This window comes from Artibeus jamaicensis, unplaced genomic scaffold (assembly GCF_021234435.1).
Source record: "Artibeus jamaicensis isolate MK-2021 breed Jamaican fruit bat unplaced genomic scaffold, CSHL_Jam_final contig_797, whole genome shotgun sequence".
In the NCBI taxonomy this organism is placed as follows: Eukaryota; Metazoa; Chordata; class Mammalia; order Chiroptera; family Phyllostomidae; genus Artibeus; species Artibeus jamaicensis.
In genome coordinates, this window is record NW_026521977.1 from 7788579 (window position 1) to 7809587 (window position 21009).

Here is a 21009-nt window from a genome sequence, read left to right on the forward strand (position 1 = left end):
CTGTAGGTAGTCTTCACATTTTCTTTCTTACATTAAGTATATTACTTTTTTAAGACATCAGCACTTCTCACAGCCCCGACTGTTGTAGGTTGGGCATTGTCCTGCAAAGTGCACAATTGCCAGTGAGTCCCAGTCAGGGCACATACCTGGGCTGTGGGTTTGGTCCCAGCTCAGGGGATGTGAGGGCAACCAACGGATGTTTCTCACATTGGTGTCTCTCTTCCCACCTAAAACTCCAACATAGTCTAATATCTGCAGTAATTGTCAACTCAATGACAAGAATTAAAATATACTCATTATTTTAAAGAAAACCTAGAGATCCTTTAAAACATCAAATGCTTCACCTACAACTTAACTAGTTTTTGGTCCAGAACCACCAATACTCACCATTTGCTGGCTACCCAGGATCTGCAAACCATCACACCTCTGCAAAGGATGTTACCTTTTTGAGTTGGCAATGCTTGTCCTACTACACATAAGTTTATTCCCTTGTGATGGTTACCCACTTTTAACATGAACACAAAAGCACAAGAGAAGAAAAACTTACTTCTAACACTAGTTAAGAAATGGGTAAAATACCGAGTTTCCTCACCTGTTTCCCACATTTGTGAGCCCCTTAGGAAAGGGACTGGATCAGTCTGCACATCTGGCATAGAGCACGTAATGCTGGGTAGGCAAATACAGAGCCCTGAAGAACAAGGGAAGGGACTTGGGTATCTACACATGCCCCCCGACCCCCACCCCCCTCCACAGATCAATGCTGGTTACAATGCTGTCTCTTAAAATCAAGGACTACATACTATTACTACTTAGACAAAAGCTTAAATAAAAAGGTTATTAAACTTAGAAAAAAGGTGGTCCATATAAAGGACCACCTGCCTTAACTTTTCCTGCATTCTGAAGGAACATGGCTCCACTCACCAGACACCCAGCTAATTCACTGGTCTTACAGCCTCCAACACACTCCGGTTGTTCAAGAGAACTGAGAACTGTCCCTCTTCATGTACCCATGTACCTCATTAGGTTGTTCCAAGAATTAAAAGAAACACTGCCCTCGCTTGTGTGGCTCAGTGGATTGAGTGCCAGCCTGCAAACCAAAGGGTCACTGGTTTGATTCCCAGTCAGGGCACATTCCTGGGTTGCAGGCCAGGTCCCCACTGGGGGCACGCACGAGAGGCAACCACACATACAACTTTCTATCCCTTTTTCTCCTTTCTTTCCCCTCACTGTAAAAATAAATACATAAAAATCTTTAAAAAAAGAAAGGAATTGAGTCAATTTTATCTTCACTCATCCAAAGGTTCAAAGGCTCAGGGGCCTGAGCTCACCTCAATTCTTCCCATTTCTGCTGTTCCAGACAGAACCGTGCTTGCTCACTGCCCCCAGATCCCTTCCTCCTCATCTGTGAGCCCCCCCCCCCATCAAGTAGGGAACAGGCACCACTTTCTCCCACGGTGCCTCCAGACTAAAAGTGCTTCTTCTCCAGAGACACTTTCATATACGTCTCTGATACTACACTGTGGATAACACTTATCACGATTCTAAGTATTTAACACTGAATGCATTAAAAACACAAGAAACGTTTTTGCCTTGACATCCAAACAATTAAGTCACTGCTTCCTGTTCTTTTCCAGCCCCAATTAAGTTATAACCATCTCAACTAAAGGCAATTTATAAACCGGACGTAATTAACGACTACTACTTAATGCTGCAGAATTACACAATTTTAATTCTGCTAAAACACTTCCCATGGCAAAAAAAAGAGAACAACACAAATCACTGATACACAGTTTTCTTAAAGAGAAATAAAAACAAAACATGCATCTAGTTAAACAATTATTTTATTGCTTGAATACAGACATTTTATGCAACCAGGGCAGAGGCTGTGGATGATTCGCTGAAAAGAAAGGGGGAGAGGGAGAAGACTGGATTAATACAGGTCCTCCATATTCACTTATATAATCTCCCAGTTCATGGAGTTGCTTCCAAACAGCCCAAATAACCCCAAATATATAAAATGCACCAAACTGAACCACTGAGTTCCTGAATGGGTTCACTGTGGCTCAAGCACAACAAATGAATGACACTTACTCAGACGTTCAAGAAAGAACTGGCCAACATAAGGAAACACCTTTCTAGTGGAAACTGCGAATGTTTGAAATTAATCATCATAGTGAGCGACTAGTGCCAAATTAAAGACAAACACCTGGGAGCAGTAGTATCAAGTGAAATTTTACCCACTACCCAACTGAGATATAAAAGGCTTAGTTCATGTTCTCCAACTCAGGGGTTTGCAAATTATGGCCCTTTGCTTGTCTTTGTAAATAAAGTTTCAATGGAAAATGGCCACACTCATTTGTTTAGGTATCATCCATAGCTGTATTCCTGTTATAACGTCAGAGTTCAAAGAGTAATTAGTTGACCATACAGCCATGACCTAAAACATTACTGTCAGTCCTTTCACTGTATTTACAACCTGGCTAACTCTTGTTCTTGTTTACAAAGAAGGTCAATACTTACTATTTCCAATTGGGAGGGAGGACTCGCTTGGTCTTATAGTATCGAGCCAACCGGTGAATACGGCTCTCGATCAGAATCAGTCGGAATTTAGCATCCTTATCCTAAAAATAAAAATTGGTAGAATTCAAGAGAAACACTCAAAACTACTAAACATTTTTATGACAAAGGAATGTATAGACACGATGCACTTTAATGAAAAATTACCCCATGCCCTGTAATAGAATCACACACTCGGGTTCATGTGGCTATATTAAGCCCTTAAGGGAATTTAAGGTTTCCTTCCACAAGACTAAGGAATGATTTATAAAACTCTGCAAATAAACACCTCAACATTTTCAATCAACTGGCTATACTGTAAATAGGGGAACCAAAAACTCTTCTCCCCAACCTCTTCTGGTAGAATTAAAAAAAAAAAAAAATCCTCATTCAAGATGTGCTCACTGATTTGATGAAGGGAGGGAGAGGGGGGATGGCGGGGGGGGGAGACACATTGATGTGAGACAGACACATCGTGAGACAGACAGAAACACCGATCAGTTTCCCCCATGTGTCCCAACCAGAGAGAGAGCCCAAGACCCTTTGGTGCACGAACAATGGATGCACCAAATGATGGATGCTGCAACCAACTGAGCCACCCAGCCTGGGCTAGAATTTTACCTTTAAAGCCACTTTTGTGTGACTTGTCTGTGCCCTTAACCACCTTACGTAGTTCAAACCGGATGCAGTACATTTTATTGAAGTAAGTTAGTACAAGCAGTTGTAACTATTCTCTTACCTTTCTGTTCCTCTCAAGATGCTTTCGAACAGCAACAGCTTTCTTAATTAAATGGTAGAGATCCTCAGGAAGATCAGGAGCAAGTCCTTTGGACTTAAGAATTCTCAAGATTTTATTGCCCGTCACAAAACGTACTTGTGCAACGCCATGTGAGTCTCTCAGAATCACACCTGTAAAGGGAGGAATACATGATCAATTCCCAAACCAAACAGGCTAACTGGAGCATGTGGTGTCAAGTATCCAAGATGAGGCCACTTTTCAAGTTTCCCATCTGTGAAATGGGCCTGCTTTTATACACCACAGAAACCAACATGAGGACTCACGCAAAGCTCACTCAGACATCCAAGGAAGATTTACCCAACACTGAGGAGAGTGTATCTGGTGAAAATGGCGAATGTCAGTCAAACGAACTTGCTAGGTTACAGGACATCAAAACTATTCCTAAAATTTCAGCTATGTGTATTTGTTCCCTTAAAACCTGCTAACATTTAGTAGGAATATCAGCTGTTCTAAAAACATACCTCTATTCTTTAAACATCTCAAAATAGCACCATCTGACTATTTCACAGCCTGCTATCTACTTCCTATTGCGTGTGATGCCTCCACCATACATGTGCAAGAGGGCAAATATTTTGCCTGTTTTCCACGTCTGTATGTATTCTCAGGGTCCACAACCACATAGCAGGTAAACATTTGCTGAATGAAGCCACTTGCAAAGTCACACACAGCTGACGTTCAAATCACATCTGCGGTAAAGTGACAAGCACTCTTGAGTAGCCAATCTTAACCCCTTTACCTAATGGCTTTGTAATTTGAGGCTAATTATATAAGCATACCGTGCCTCAGTTTCCTCAACTGTAAGATGGGGAAACTGCTAATATTTACTTGAAAGTATTGCTGTCAGGATTAAACGAAGTGAGTTTATATAAAGCATTTAGAACCATGCACTTTGGAAAATATCTAGCGAAAATAAATACCTACTAAATTTTAGACAACGCTTTAATAATTGCATCGTCTTCAGAGAACCAGAGTTCCATAAAATGAAGATGAGGTATGGGTCACCCACAATAAAGGCAGCAGAGACGGTAAAAGGTTTCCAAGGCACATTTACCAACCCCCAACTTCCCCCCTCGCCCTGGTTTTTCAGCCAGTTACACGAAGGCAGGTGCAAGGGACTACATTAGACAAAAACACTCACCGATTTGTGAGGGTGTCAGGCCCTTCTTGGCCAGTTTGTAGATCTGCTCCTTCACGTCGTCAGACGTCAATTTCAGCCACTGTTTGTAGAAAAGAAAGCAGCCTTAATACGACAAACCTGGGAGGGTAGCGAGGCACGGCGGCCCCTCCGCCCTCGAATTCGAACTCCTCCTGATGCTCACACATGGCCCTCATCTCGGGGCCTCTTCTCCAGAGCCACGAACAGCATCCCCTTCCCTCCCTGGTCCCCGCACACTACTCACGGTGGGGACGCTGCGGCGGTACGGTAGAGCCGACTGGGACAGGCCCTTCCTGGGGAGAGAAGCAGTCTCGGGGTGAAGTGGCGCTCTGTGCTACAGCAGCCTAGAACATCACCCCTCCACCCGCTGCGCCAACTCGCGCCTTCCCCCCCACGCCCGCGGCCGAGCCCTCCGCCCCGCCGGGAAACCCGCGCTCACCCGGGAGCGTGCATGCGACCCATGATGGCGGAGGACAGAGAGCAAAAAGAGAGCGTGAAGTGCAACGCCGCAGGAAGCCACCTAGCACGCAGGAAGTGACCTCACACGTCCCTGCTTCCGCGCTTGCGAAAGGCGGGGCTACGCCGCGTGGCCGACGGCGTCCGAGCAACTACGTATTTCCAAATGCATTTCCCGGCGATGGTTGAGTCTTCGGTAGACCGCACTACACATCCCGGCGTGCACCGGTTCTGACCGGTTCGCGGACCAAGCGGGAAATTAGTGTATCTAGGGCCGGGTCTCCGGTCTCGGGGAGTTGCCGGCGCCGAGATCGTGCTGGTTCGAGTTCTGGACTGGGAGTGGGCGTGAAGCAGAGACAGCTGCTCGAGTAAAGGCAGCTGTCTGCGCCCCTGCCATAGCGAATTTGGGTGCTTAATTCAGCTGCACACAATTCATTTAATCACCAGCGTCAGTCTGTATCTTAATACTAGGTATCTCAGAGGCTATGCTCGGCCGTTAATAAATTCTCAGGTTCAATCTATGGCGATAAGTGCCAGACTGGAAGTAATTAATGGTAATGGTTACCCACCCTCCTTCCCCCACCAACGCTACCATTTTCTTTCTTTTCTCCCCATTCGAAGATATATTCATTGGTTTCAGAGAGAGAGAGAGAAAAAACAAAACAAAACAAAACACATCATCTATTGGTTGCCTCCTGTGGCCCGACTGGGAATGGGACCTGCAACCTCGATATTTGTTTGGCGGAGATGAACCTGCAACCTTTTGGAATGACAGAGGGTGCTCCAATTGAGGCCAGGTCGGAACCTTCTGATTTTTTAAAGACAAAGGGGAAAGTTATAATTCTACTATCTAAGATATTGTCACTGTTAACACAATTATTAGAGATTCTGTAAACATGATTTTTTAAAAATTGTGTAGGCTTTAGAATTTTTTTTAGTTAAAACTCATACCATAAAATTTGCTATTTCAACCATTTTAAAGTGTACAATTTAGTGTCTTAATAAAATCTCATGAATATTACATTGTATGGATGTATCACATTTTTATCTGCGCATCAGTTGGTGGACATTTGGTTTGTTTATACCTTTTGGGCATTATGAATACTGCTATGAATGTGTGTACAATTCTTTTCAAGATTACACATACACGTAGAAAGTACGTGAATTGCTGGGCCATTAACTTTTAACTTTTTGAGAACTGCCAGACTGTTTTCCACAGGCAGCTGCACTTTTACATTCCCATAGCAATAAACGAAGGTGCCAAATTCTCTACTTCCCCATACTTTTTATTCTAGCTCTCCTAGTGGGTGTGAATTAGTTACTTAATTTTTATTTGTATTTCCCTAATTACTCATGAGGTCAAGCATCTTTGCATGTAATTGGCCATTTTGGAGAAATGTCTATTCAGTCATTTGTCCATTTATAAATTGGGTTGGCTTTCTTTAGAGCTTTAAAGGCCCTCTCCAAAAACCAGAATTATCTTCTGGAGGGCTGAGCCCTTCTGGTACAGACTTCCCTCACTAGGCAGGTGTTCTAGGAATATCTGTATCAGTGCACCAGCTGGCATTACTGTGAGAGGCTGCATTCAGCTTCAGTGATTTTTTTCTTGTACACTCTTTTAACAAGTTTGCCCATTTCATGGTGCACCGGGTGATTTATTGGTGCACATGCCACATCATGCTGAGTGTTCAGCAGTTTCTGACCAAAACTGGCATGACCACCATGCCCCACTCTCCCTCTTCACTAGATCTCACCCTAAGTTGTTTCTCCGCATGAAAAAAGTCCTCAGAGGGAAATGTTTTGCCAATGTGGAAGAAGGGAAAAAGTGACAAACACTAAAAGTCATCAGAATCAGTGAGTTAAAAAACTTGGGAAAAAATGTCTTAATAGGTGCATTGCATTAAATGGAGTGTATCTTGAAGGTGACTGAAGTTGAAACATGTAAGATACACAATTTTTTATAAATAAATCCCGGCCTTTTGGGGGGTTCACCCTTGTAGCTATAGCTACACATATCCTGGTTTCTATGGATCAAATAAGATTAGACCTAAGGCAATAACTGCTGTATGTGTATGATGGATTCATTCATGGAGTTCATTACACTGTTGTCTAATTTTGTATGCCTCAAATTTGCATGCTAAAGTACTTCAAAAGAGTATAGGTGAAATAAAGTTGGTTTTCTTTTCTGCAGAAACTGAGTTCATTACTCCCAAGAAATTGTCTCTGTTTAAGCTATTGCTCTTCATGGTGTCTAAGCCCTTTTACATGTTATGATACGATTTGGTATTAGAAGAGTGTACATTTCCCTGTTGTGCATACATGCCTATAACATGGCTGTTACTACACTATTTAATATTTAAATAAACTACCAAAGGCCAGGGACTACACTCACAGAAGCATTTCAGTTCTATAAAATGGTGACGGGGCTCCTGGGAAGAGGCAGTCCAGACCTTGTTCAAAGAACTTAGAAATCAAGCACACTGTGTTTGGACATCATGAGGGGCAACCGACAGGTCAGTTCTAAAATTCTGGATTATTTGAACCTAATAAACTCCTGAGTAAAATGCAAAGAATAGCAACAGCTCAAAGTTTGGAACCAAAAACATGAATATGTTGATAAGGAAAAAAATGATAGCAGAGTTCCTTTATTCCAGAAATATTTTAATACAATCATAGTACAGTTAAGAAGTCACATCCAATCCACTGAATATATTCAAAAAATTAATAAAAATATTATACATCTTTACTCACTACCTTACTATAATTAAAGTATTTGGTTCTTACGCATCAGACTAAATGCCATGTTCATGTTTGCACTGCTAGTAAACAGCATGTAAGTCCATCTATGAGTTACACGGTGTGGCTTCACTCCTTACTGAAGTCTAAGTATCAAAATTGAACGTTTTCTTTTTTAAATGCCACAACATTTGAATCCTAGAAAAGAATGGTTAACCAATTTAAGGCAAGATATTGAAGCTTTTATACAACTTTAATTTGAAGAGATATAAGAATACTTTTATCAAAGATCATACATGCCTTAACATTTAGATACCTATTGATTCTTAAAAAGGCAGTAATAAAAATGTCAGTGCAAATTCTACATTGGGTTTCTCAGTAGAGAAAACAATAGGTTTTTTTGGAGCAAACCATTATTTTCAAATCCCAAAATACTCCAAGAGGAAAAAAATTCTGGTGCAGGACTTACATATAGCTTAACTATTTTTACTCAATAAAGATAGATATAAAACATGATTATACATAAAAGTTAGTGTCTTGGCCAGTTTGTTTAAACTTTAGTTAGATTTACTTGAATGCAGGCTTTAAAAAAATGACTGAGAACCAACTAATTTAAAATTTATTGATAGTAGTGCAAAAAGAGGCGTCTCTGTCCCCACCCCTGCTGCTTTTGGTAAGGGCTGAAGATTAGCATCTCACAAAGAAATAACTTATATTAAAATATATGTAAAGTAAACTTGTGTGATGTTTTAATGACCAAAAAAGGCACAAAATTATTTAAATTAAGAGAAAACATTACCATTTCTTCTGAACTCTGGTTAACTATAAAATATTAATCATAATATACACTTTTAGATGAGAACCCAGATTTCTTGTAACTGAACGGTGACACCACATTTTCTATCTCTATTATTTGTGTAGACAGACACTACAGTAAGACGGCCAATAGGCAGTCTACAGTACTAACTGCACTGTGACAGTGGCTAAGTGACAACTTGTGGAATGGAATTAGGTTTCAAAAACTCAAGTGAAAATACTTAGTACTTTTACATTTGCAAAGCTACTTACACACTTGAAGAAAATGTTAACGGTATGTGAAAAAAGAAAATAAGTGGTGGTGATTGACGTGCATTTTAATTAATGTATTAAATAGACAACACATTTTAACATTTAAAAAAAAAAGACATTCATACATCATACGGGGTTTCTTACAAATGGACCATTAGTGTTAGGCACCAAAAATTTCAAGTTTTTCTCATTTCTTATTAGCCTGTTTCACCAACACATCCTCAACTATCTATTTCTGCTCTGCACGTATCACCCTGTGCGTGAAGCACCCACACAGCCCGTGTAAAAAACTCTGTCCTGGACGCCTGAACGGCAAACGGCCCTGTCCCTCTTGGTATTTGCATCGCGTATTTTGTCAGTTATCTCACAGCACCTAGAGTGTTACAATCTCTGTTATCATTGAAAGAGTGAATTTCTATTTTAGCCATGAGAATATATATATATACATATTTGTCCAAACTAAACATAAAACTATGTGAACTTGAACAATAAAAATGAATCTTACTCTTAATGGTTACTGTAAATAATTTCAATATGTCCCTTATGATTCAGAGTCACATTATTTTAAGGAAAGTAACTTTTCTTAAAAAAGTTATTTTTTTGGATGTATGCCTACAAGTGTAAAACAGATTACAAGACCAACTTTGCCATAAAGCCTATATAAAAATTTCGTCTGGACCCCAGAATCTTGTCCTGGGCCTGCTGTGAAGAGTCGGCCCTACGCACTACAGTTCTGCCAACCAGGAATGGGTTCACGGGTAAACAATTTCACTTGTTTAATGAGGGACTGGAGTACAGACACATGGAAGTGAAACTACCAAACTTCAACTCACGCTCCTGGGAATAAAGGTAGGATTATAATGGAATGATAAAATTTAGTGTATTGCTACATTGATGAATCTCAGTTACCAGGCAACAAAAACATAAATCAGATGGCTGACTTTAAATAAGTCACATGTCAGAAGTAAAGAAAATGATCTTTTTGTGGGAAAAACACTAGTCAGTGTACATAATGTCTTGAGTAAGTTGAAAGTGAGTGAAAACTATTTACTATTGATCAAGTCAGGAAAAATAATCAGAATGAAGTGCCAGGAAAGCATGTGAAGTTAAGGCACCATTATTTACAACTTCAGTAACTGGCACTCAATTCTGAAAAAGGCTTTAAAGACATGAAAAATAAAAAGTATTATTTCTCCCTACTTCTACAAATGACTTAGTAGTTCTCAACATAACGATCTATAATCTGTGCTTTGCTTCTCGGCCCTGTGCATAGCAGCTGCATCGACGGCGACACCCCGCACCTGCCCTGTGCTTTGGTGTCTGCAAACACGACTCTGGTGGAGGCTGCAGAAGGTGCAAACCAGCAAACAAACACGCACTGTCTGTGTAAGAAAGAGCGAAAAACAGACCAAACTAAAGCTAGTTCTCTGAATTACCCAAGAGAGGGTTAAACTGTTCACCAGATAAGTCTCTTTCAGACTTATTATATATTAAGTTTAGGGTTTATAGCATTCTACATAATGACTTTAAAACAGCAATGGCTTCAACAAATTCATAGAAGTTAATTATGTGACAGCTGGTCCAACACAGATGTTGAACCCAACACATACGTTTTACTTTATAAATTCTGTCCAAGTATAAAAGCAGTATAAACAGTTCTCCTGTGTGTGTGCGTGCGTGTGTGCACACGCACAGATGGTGCTTCCAAAGCTCAGAAATTCACTAGCTTAAAAATAGGTTGCTGCCGTCAGTTGATACCACTTAACCGTCTCTTTGCTCAGGTTGAAATCTTTCAAAGGCAGGGTTATTCCACCCAAGAAAAAATTCTCCCGTAGAGACTCTGCACTGAGTACACTTAGTTGAAGTTCTCTCTGTCTTAGGATTTCTTTGCTATATCCGCTGTACACAAGCTATAGCAAAGGCAAAAAGAAAACAGAAAGTTACACATTATTTGGTTTCTTGGATTATTTTAAGTAGTAACATAAATGGTTACTAGTTACAGAGTGACTACAATTAATAACACTGGTTAGACACATCCGGTTGGAATGTGACACGTGCTTTGGACGCACACTTTGCGGGTCAGGGGTCCTGGACTGTATCATCAGTCCTCTGAGTGTCTGACACAGGAGTGCCCCAAGGAGAAAGTTCCTATGGCATAAAACCAAACACATGTTTTTTCTGAGATGGAGGTGCAGGGAAGGGAAAAGGAATTACAAGGCAGCATGCAGTAAGATGATCTAATAGCTAGGAAAAAGGGAATAGAAGGAAGCAAGTTGAGAAAGCATAATTATAATTATTTTACAAAAAATGACATTAAAATTTTCTTCTGTTACCTTTTTTCTGTTGGATTTTATCTACCATAAAGTGATACTCTGATTACCCACAATCCAATGCAAACTCGCCAACTACAAATGTAATTTACGGCAAATCTGGAATGTTGAAAGCTACTCTCTTTCAAATACTACATTCAAGACTTAGAAACTTTTTTTTCAAGACTGTCTCACCATAATCTCTGAAAAACATCTCCCTAATGTAGCCCTTCTCACTATCTGACTGTAAGAACTAAAAAACTGACATTTCATTTTCTTGAAAGCACAATACTAACTAGAAAAAAGCCAATACTGCTTTTTGAGAATGATACGAATTGGTCTTCACCAAACATTTCTTATGCTTTTAATGACTGAAAGGATATTTTATGGTTTTAATAAATTTATAACCTTGATGAAAACTCAGGACTCCGCTTTCAAATCTCTACCCAGACATTTTTGTGTGAATGTGATGTTCATGTGAAAGAATAAGTGTTTATCCTAGAGAAGTAGCTGACGAAGAATCAGTGGCTCCTGCAGAGGAGCAGGTGTGTGAGCTGCCCATGACCCGTGGGCAGAGCCGCAGTCCTGGGGCACTCTGTTCAGCTGATGCCCTGCGTGCTGCTTTCCGTCCAGAGCACTTTATTTCAAGAGGGCTGCTGACAGACTAAATGGAACTAGAAGGAAGGTGATTTTGAAACTACATCATATCGAGCGAAAGTAAAAGTACTATAGATATGTTTTTAAATCCTCACCCAAGGATATATTTATTGATGTGAGAGAGAAAAACATTGACTGGTTGCCTCCCATACACACCCCAACCAGGGACTGAACCTGCAGTCCTTCTGGACTACGGGACAATGCTCCAACCGAGTGACCTGGCCAAGGCAGTATTGAAGATATTTTAAAAGAATGAACTGAAAGGGCATTTAAACTTCAATTATGTGAAAGATGCTACATAGGTTCCAAGAAGTTCTGTGTGGTTTTATGTAGTCCCAAGAAGTACAACTGAGACCCACAGATACAAATTATAGGGAGCAAAGGTTTCGGCTCAATGTAAAAAATAATCTAAGAGTTGCAGCTGCCCAAAACAAACCAGAATGCCTGAAGGGATTTCAGCACAGATTGAATATCCCCTTTTTGAAAATGCAGAAGGGCTTCCAGCACTGGAAGGGTAGTTGAATAATGGCCCCTAAGATCTTTTTAAAACCTAAGGTCTATGATTTCAGGTTCAATTCTATGCCACTTTGTTAAATATCATTGGACCGCTATTGACTTGCTTTACCAATAAAACCGATATCTAAAAAAATTTAATTTAAAGTGTTTGAAATTTAAAATCTCAAAACAAGAAACCTAGGAAATTTTTAGAGATGATTTTTAACTTACCATTTCATTGAATGTCGGGTTCCTAGTTTTTCTCGAAACTTTGGTTTTACGTTTGGATGTTTTGTGGGGATCTGGAAGTAGGTATGTTTTGACGTATGGATTTGGGTCAGCCCCATCTTCAGTGACCTGTAAAGAAAAACAGCCCCTTAACGGTGATGCTCCCTACCAAGGCGTGGGTTTTCTCTGCAATCGCCATTATCTGTAGCCACTCACAAGGTCTTTGATGTGCATCACCATGATGAACAGAGTGCCATTTCGGTAAGAGACAGAGAGTTTCACCGATCCTCCTATTTGGCCTGGAGTAGGACTGAAGGGACCTGCATGTAAAAAATAAATATGCTCGTCTTTATTTTATCTTGCTTGCAGTGATTCAAACTACAATAAGAAGAGTTTGCTTTAATTCCAGGACCACCACATGCGCAGTAAAAAAGGGTAAAGAGCCCTGGTTGGTGTGGCTCAGTGGTTGAGTGCCAGTCTGTGAATCAAAAAGTCACCTATTCAATTCCTGGTCTAGGGCACGTGCCTGGGTTATGGGCGAGGTCCCCAGCAGGGAGCGTGGGAGAGGCAACTATACATTGATGTTTCTCTCCCTCTCTTTCTCTTTTCCTTCCCCTCTCTAGAAAATAAATAAAAAATTTAAAGAAAGGGTAAAGAACCTGGTTGGCCACTGGATATATACTTCTTTAGTAATCACATTCTATCAGGAAAATTATGTTTATCTAGAAATAGACCAGCTTAGAAAGAACACGTCCTCTCATCTCAGTGAACCACAGCCAGTGGCCCCGCTGTAACCCTACAACATCCACTGAGAAGCTCCAGACTTGCAGGCCACGCAGAAGCCATGAACAATCAGTGAAGAGAAAAAAATATCTCACCTGCAGATCTAGCTATTCCTTCAGCTTTCTCATCACGAAGTAAAGGGTGAAAAAAAGTACAAACAAGATCACACTAAGATAGAAGAGGAAAAAGATCCATTAGTTTAAATATTATATAGCACAAAACACAGTATATTATTTTTTGAAGAAGACAGTCACCTCTGCTACATCCGCTGAAGCACTCATCAAACTCTGTAAATAGCTATTTAACTCAATTTTTCTTTTGGCTGCTACATCTTTTATGTGTGTTCTTCCTAGAACCATCCTATTAGGAAAGCTACAAAAGAAAAACAAGAACAAGTAGGATTTAAATGATTTCATCTGGAAGTTTTTATAGAATCAAGTACAATATTTTCTTAGAAACACATTTTTTATTATCTTAAATACAAACTAGAGTCCCAATGCACTACAAAGTACATTTTGTTATTTCTCTTCCAAGTAGCAGAGATGAAATAGTTCCAGTATCCACTATCCTTTCATGAAACCTGGTAAAAAAAAGGTGCATAGGTTTGCTAACTTGCTATAATTTTACTTATTTTTTACTTATTTTCTACTATCTCTTCTCAAGATTAATCATTCACAGATCTTACGGCAAGTCTCATCCACCAAAATAACCATTAATCAGCTATAGTTATTATAGATACCAGCACGATCCGAAAATGACATAGGGCCCAAATCAAGATAATCATAACTCTGCTTATTTTGGTGGCAGTGGAAAAATGAGAATGCACATGGAAATAAACTGACACTCACTCTGCTGCCTCTTTACTTCTCGTATCTAGTTTGAGAAGAACATGAGCAACCGGACACAAGAAATCTACTCCACGCCCGCTACATGTAGTCCACTGAAACCGAGGCTGTCCGGTGGGTATCAGATACAAAACTAAGCGCCAAGCTTCTGATTACCAATCTTAATGCCTCAGTTTTTTATTTTTGAGAGGAGTTCAGTATAATCATACTAGATTATTTCTGCAGTGATTTAAAATCTGAATTTTTAAAACCAAGATTCCAAAGTTTTTCTTGTGTTGCTTACTGTGGTAGAGACAACAAATTTAAAGCTTCACCTAAAATTAGGAAGCTGTGCAATCCCAACATTTAGGTTTAAGATTTTGATCATTTGTTCATTAACTCATTCATCAAACTTATATAAGTCTGTTATTGTCATAGGCCCCTGTGTTACACAAAGGCAGTCAGTCCCGTACGGTCCATAGTATCCTACTGAGTGTTAAGACAAAAATTTTGACCAAAACTTAGTAACAAATAAATTATTTCCTATAAAAAAGTATTAATGTGTACGAATAGGAACATACCCTGGTAACTTCCAAAGTGGAAAAATAATACTGAGCTTGTTGTGAAGTTCCTGAAACTCGTCAAATGTCCGGAACACAAATGATGGCTCAAGCTGTCCTTCCCTCAAAATTCGGACTACGTAAATCTAAAGAAATCACACCCACACACGTTAGATTCATAATAAGACCTTTCCTGACAAAAAATTTACAGCTCGACTGTTATATGTAATCTGAGTGCTTTTCACTTGGTAATATAGTCACCAACGGGAAAGAGCAAATATAAAACTCGTATTTATATCACATCTAACTACATTCTATGAGTGATCTTAACCACTGTATGATATAAAAACAAGAACTGGAACGTGAAAGTCATTTCACTTCCAGGACTAGATAAAAAAACATACTTCCCTAATGTATAAATATAGTGCATTTCCAATGAAAATATTAATCAGTAAGTTCATTTAAGAGAATAAATAAGAGGCAAAATTTATGGCAGCTGGGGCAGGACAGAACACTTCTTTGATACTTAAACTATTATAAAGTCAAAGTACTTTAAAGAGCAAAATACTGATGCAGAGCAGAGTCAGGTATATCTACAGAAGGAATAAACTCAGGGATGTGTAGAAACTTGTAAAGGTGGCATAATCAATCACTGGGGGAAAATAGACTGCTCCATAAAATGGTGTTAGGATAAAATGATCAGTAAACAAACAAAAATTTATTATTAAAATGAGTGAAAATATTTCAAAATAATAATAAAGTCACTTTCTAAAATGTATCAACTTGTCAAAAATGTAAAGACTCACAGTGCCACAAAGTATTATTCAACAAAAATATTAGCCCAGGACTGAAAAAGAACAGAAAAACTGATGACCATGCTGTACCATTGGGGGACGGGGAGAACGCTGAAGATCCTGTTTTTAAAGAACAGACTTTATATGTCTGTGTGTGTGCACATTACAATACTTCATCGTCCCTAGAGAGTAGATTAAGAACTTAGACTTTTGCCCTGGCTGGTGTGGCTCAGTGGATTGAATGCCAGACTGTGAAGCAAAGGGTCGCTGGTTGATTCCCAGTCCGGGAACATGCCTGGGTTGCCGGCCAGGTCCCCAGGAGAGGGCATGGGAGACGCAACCACATATTAATGTTTCTCTCCTTCTCTTTCTCCTTCCCTTCCCCTCTCTCTAAAAATAAATAAATAAAATTGTTAAAAAAAGAACTTAGACTTTCACTTTATCTGCTTCTCTATTTGTTGAATTTGTTACAATGAGCAAGCTTTACTTTTGAAATTAAGAACGAACTGAAGACAAGGAAGAAGAAAAAGCACTACCCTTTTTAGTCTTGTCTCTGAAAAGAAGAATATCATTTGTCTCTCATGGTTTTGGAGCAAATCTACCAAGAAATAAATACCAAAACACAATTAGGGATGCTCCAAGTACATTTGTTTATTTTTGGGCCACCCGCAGAAGAAAGAGGCGTGACAAGAACGAGTGCTTGAAACTGCAGCAGAGTCGGTGGAGGAAGCAGGAAAAGGCAACAGCAATGCAGGTGTGAGTCTCCAAAATCAAACCCAACTTACATAATGTTTATCCGGGTTGTATTTCTTATGATAAGTGAAAACAGAGACTTCCTTGATTCGGCCGTCTTGCTTAAAGGAGTATGTTCTTGGTGAAAATGAAAGGATGGGCTCATCATTGGAAGGAAGACCAGAAAAACGCAGCTGAGCAAGGTTGTGAATGAAGAAGTTAAACTTTGTGGCAATGCTTCCCAAACTTGATTCAATCAGCCTACAAAATAATTGGAAAATGCGTTAACAGTAAATGTCCATGAGAATACGTTCAATTATTTTAACAATAAAAGATGAAAATACTTTTATTACCTTAAAAATATTTAGCAGTTAAAAACCCGTTAAAATACATTCAACCCCAGAAAAAAATTTTAGCACAAGATTCTCTATTCCATCCCATCCCACTATCTCCAAAAAATAATGCTCTGATTTCCTGAGCCCTCTGGAGTCTAATATTAATTAAAAGCTTTCAGGGGTAGAAGATGATTTTGTTATTATATTCCCTTGTAATAAATGGGGGCAGAAACAACTAAACAGGTATAGAAGAAAGCCATCCAGAGTAATTAAAATTTAAAAAAATCTCTTCTATTAAATAGCAGAATAGTAGACCCTGGTATCAAAGTCCTTCAGATAATTATAACTTTCCTTAGTTGAAAAATAAGTTTTGACAGAACGGGGAATTTGGTGAGAATCAATTCGGAAGGGAGGCCTGGGTAAAACATTTTAGGCAAGCAAAAGAAATGAGAAGTTTCAGAAACAGGATAAAGGAATCCAGGAAATGAAAGGAGATTCAGAAAAAGAATGAGAGAACCTCACACAAAGATGCTTGTCTTTGCTATGGACCAAATGTTTGTCTCTCCCAAAATCATGTGCTGAAGCCCCAAGGGGCAGGGCCTTTATGGAGTTAGTAATTAAGGTTAAAAGTAGAGCCCTGATCCGATAGGATTAGTGTCCTTAAAAGAAGAGACAAGAACCCTGGCTGGCGTGGCTCCATGGATTGAGCACGGGCTATGAACCAAAGGGTTGCTGATTCAATTCCCAGTCAGGGCACATGCCTGGGTTGCAGGCCAGGTGCCCAATGGGGGCCTTGTGAGAGGCAACCACACACTGATGTTTCTCCCTCAACTCTCTTTCTCCCTTCCCCTCTCTCCAAAAATAAATAAATAATTTATTAAAAAAAGAGAGATGAGAAAGCTCATGATTTCTTGCTCCATCTCCCTGTTCCATGAGAGAAAACAGCGAGAAGGCAGTAGTCTGCAGCCTGCCCTCACCAGGAAGCAGACTGGCTAGCACTCTGACTTGGACTGCCCAGCCTCCAGGGCTATGAGAAAATAAATTTCTGTTGTTTAAACCACTTCATCTGTGGTATTTTGTTATGGCAGATCAAGCAGACTAACATATGCCTGCTTTACAGCCTTACCCAGAGGAGCCAAGGAATCTTTCAGAAAAAGCAGAACAAAGCCCAACAATACCTAAATTATCAGGATTAGTTTGAAAGGCTATACAGCAGTCGGCTTCCTTCAATGAAATCAGCCCAGACTCTGGAGACGAGGAAATCCAGCCCAGTGTTTCCTACAACTTCCCCACTGAGAGGAAGAAGGCAAGAGAAAAAGGAGAGAAAAGAGCAGGAGCTCACGAAACCCTCCCTGCTATGGCACTGCAATGAGGTGGCACCACGAGTCACTGACCACTCTGGTCACCAGACATTTAGAGCGTATTTGCCTTTACAGCAATGACAAGTTCAAATCCAATCCTTGGTATGTGTTTCAAGTACCACATCATATCATAACAACTTACTAGAGCAGTGCTGCAGTTTGCTGTTTTAATCACGTATATGTCCATGAAAATTTTTATAGCAGAACGCTCAAAAATAGATTAGGAAAAAAACCTTGTACTGGCACTGCAAAAGATATACTTCACAGAAATAGTTCATAAATAGGATTTTATCATCGAAATCATATACTAAATAAAATTGTATCATGAGAGAGAAATATATTTTTTTAAATTTTTTACAGATTTTATTTATTTTTAGAGAGAGAGGAAGGAAGAGAGACAGAGAGGGAGAGAAACATTGCTGTGGGGTTACCTCTCACATGCCCCCTACTGGGGACCTGGCCCACAACTCAGGCAGGTGCCTTGACTGGGAACTGAACCAGCAACCCTCTGGTTCACAGGCTGGCACTCAGTCCACTGAGCCACACCAGCCAGGGCTAAATTTATTTTCTTTCTTTCTTTTTTTTTTTTTTAATATTTTATTTATTTATTTGTGGAGAGAAGGGAAGGGAGGGAGAAAGAGAGGAAGAGAAACATCAACGTGCAGTTGCGTCTCGTCTAGCCCCTACTGGGAACCTGGCCTGCAACCCAGGCATGTGCCCTGAGTAAGAATCAAACCTGTGACCCTTTGGCTTTGCAGGTACACGTTCAATCCACTGAGCTACATCAGCCAGGACTAAATTTATTTTCTTTTTAATGTTGCAAATCCTTTATATTTATTCAGCAAATAAACTTTTGACAACCTACTATTTGCTAATACTCTGAATTAATTTTTTTCTTATAAATCAAAATTTGGATATATAGCATTTGTTTACACGAAGGAAAACAAATCAAAGCTAAACTGTATGTGCCTTCTCTAATACACTTCAGCACGCCTTACCTAGTAAAGAAAATTGTAGCTTCTGCATCCGTAGTTTGGGGTTGAAGGGCATCTCTAACATATTTCAAATCTTGAATGCTTGTAAGTTCTGGCAGCCCTGAGGGAATCATCTATAGAAAGAGAAAAAAAAAAGTTTATGAGTTAACTTTTTACAAAGGTCTGCTCCCCATCCTTCCCTAAAGCCTGTCTGGGTAATCAGAACTAAAATAAAAACAATCACAGTTTTGGGGAGTTTGTGTTTTAGAAACCTCAGTGATTCTCTATAAATGAAAAAAATCGAGGCAAGTGAAGTCAATCGTTGGAAGTTACAAAAGTCAGTTTATGGAATATAAGCTATAAAATCTATTTATTTTTGACCAGTACTCTTATTTTTAAAATACTAATTTCAGTCACAATAATCATAGTGGGTTTTTTTTTTGTTTTTACTTTTTATTTTATGCGCACCCAGAAGAGTACAGAAACCTTCCGTGTACAGCTTACTGAACGTACAGAATCTGAACACACGCAGGTTGATGCATCTGCCAACATCCCAGGTGACCTCAGTGTCCCTTCCAGTTGCTATCACTCCTCCCCTGTAGGGTAACCAGCCTTGTGACTGATTTTTTAATATTTTCTAAAAACGGTGTTAGTAACAATATATCTGACATTTGAGAATATAGTAAATTTTATTCCAAATTTACAAAATATCCTTTTTTCATTATTGAAACACAGAAGCATTCGTCTAAGATTAATTAAATGCTTGAAAAGAACAGAGTTACCAGTGAAAGGAGGTTAAGAAAGAGGTTGGTCTGCTTCCTTATCAGGTTGTAGGCCTGGCAGCACAGGTCCACAAATAACTGGAAACGAATGGTGGGCTTTTCACCCCCGTTGATGACATACGCCATGTCAGAGGTCAGCACAAAAGGAGCCCGATCCCTATTTAAAAGAAAAGTACATACAAAGTATTATTTATGGGAGATATTGAAATAGTGCAATTGCTATCACATGGTTACTGAACTAAACTACAGCAATTTCCATTTGGAAAACTGAGTATCAGACAGTTTTGAATTTGCATAATTCTTAAAAATTCACATTTTCACGGAAGTCATATTTAGATAGAACTTATACATGAACTTTTTCCCAAGGTAATAAGTATAAATCCACAGTCTCAAACAGAGATCAAACACAGTTACAATTATAAACATACAGAGAGAAAAACTTCGTACTTGTTGATATTATACAAATGGGGACACCTGCAGTTAGATACCACTAACTAGACAAAATACCCCTAGTTCACCTCAGCAAATATTACACACACACACTCATTCTTGTGGTAAGGTCATCTCTCAGGGTTTTTTCCATCCCCATTTATGCCCCAAAGTAGCTACCAGGCAAAGAACAGCAAAGAAAAGGAGGAGGTTTGGGAAATTAATTTTGTGAAATTGGAAGTGCCTCTCTTTTAACAACAATATCGGTACCTTTTGAAGCTACCAAACATCTGTGCATGGCCCAAGAACTTCCCAAAGTCGATGTGAAACATGTGTCCTGTGCTTCGAAGCATTATGTTATCATTGTGTCGATCACAGATGCCTAAAACATAGGTAGCCACACAACATCCAGCACAAGAGTAGATAAAATTCTCAGAAGCCTGCAATAAAGACATAAAATTATTTTGGGAAAAGAATTATTTTCTAAATGGGGCAAGATTATAAAGATTAACGTAGTTCATCACTCTCTGAAATCACTATTGCAATCCACTTTCTAAACAACTGATAAGTTGGATTATGGTAACAAGCCAGCCCTTTCACAATTCAGAAACAAAAACACCCTTCTAAAAGACAGTTACATTGCCCCTTCTCTCCAGCTTTCTCCTTTAATAAGCAGAGATGCCGCCAAGCCCTATGTGGGGTGTGTACTGCCTTTGAGTGTCTGTAAGCATCATGTTTGTGGAGCTCTGCTGTTTACCACAAGTGGTTACAATGAGACAAAGATGAGTCTGAATAAATAAATATTATTGTTTTAGTTTTTGACTTGTAGGGAGGGCATGTGCACAGAAAATCAGCTTGTATTTTAAAACATCCAATACTAAAATGAATGTATTTTGTTGCTAATTTGGTAACTCCTATGTGTCATCTGTTAAATGTCTCAAAGCTGGAGACATTAGTCCTGCCTGTTCTGGGATT

The 21009-nt window shown here is 39.4% G+C and overlaps 2 protein-coding genes across 4 annotated transcripts in view; both read right to left on the reverse strand.

Annotated features, from left to right (window-relative positions):
* Nucleotides 1-1823: 1823 nt before the first annotated feature.
* RPS13 (ribosomal protein S13) lies at nucleotides 1824-5053 on the reverse strand. Its single transcript, XM_037150581.2, has 6 exons — nucleotides 4951-5053; nucleotides 4756-4804; nucleotides 4494-4572; nucleotides 3296-3465; nucleotides 2521-2621; nucleotides 1824-1897 (listed from the first exon to the last, which is right to left on the reverse strand). Exons 1-6 carry the CDS (start codon nucleotides 4971-4973, stop codon nucleotides 1864-1866), a joined length of 456 nt encoding a protein of 151 aa, XP_037006476.1. The 5' UTR covers nucleotides 4974-5053; the 3' UTR covers nucleotides 1824-1863.
* A 2531-nt stretch (nucleotides 5054-7584) lies between these two features.
* Nucleotides 7585-21009, reverse strand: part of PIK3C2A (phosphatidylinositol-4-phosphate 3-kinase catalytic subunit type 2 alpha) — an 83635-nt gene continuing 70210 nt past the window's right edge. For 2 of the 3 annotated variants that reach the window (XM_053673032.1, XM_037150514.2), the window contains exons 24-33: nucleotides 20305-20474; nucleotides 19606-19762; nucleotides 18848-18957; nucleotides 16207-16414; nucleotides 14649-14773; nucleotides 13498-13615; nucleotides 13339-13411; nucleotides 12677-12780; nucleotides 12464-12589; nucleotides 7585-10681 (exon numbers count right to left, since the gene is read on the reverse strand). In XM_053673032.1, the coding sequence (XP_053529007.1) occupies nucleotides 10499-10681; nucleotides 12464-12589; nucleotides 12677-12780; nucleotides 13339-13411; nucleotides 13498-13615; nucleotides 14649-14773; nucleotides 16207-16414; nucleotides 18848-18957; nucleotides 19606-19762; nucleotides 20305-20474 (1374 nt within the window). In that variant the 3' untranslated portion in view covers nucleotides 7585-10498. Of the gene's footprint in view, nucleotides 10682-10708; nucleotides 10920-12463; nucleotides 12590-12676; nucleotides 12781-13338; nucleotides 13412-13497; nucleotides 13616-14648; nucleotides 14774-16206; nucleotides 16415-18847; nucleotides 18958-19605; nucleotides 19763-20304; nucleotides 20475-21009 lie in introns of those variants that run through there. The other variant, XM_053673033.1, reaches the window with a different exon arrangement.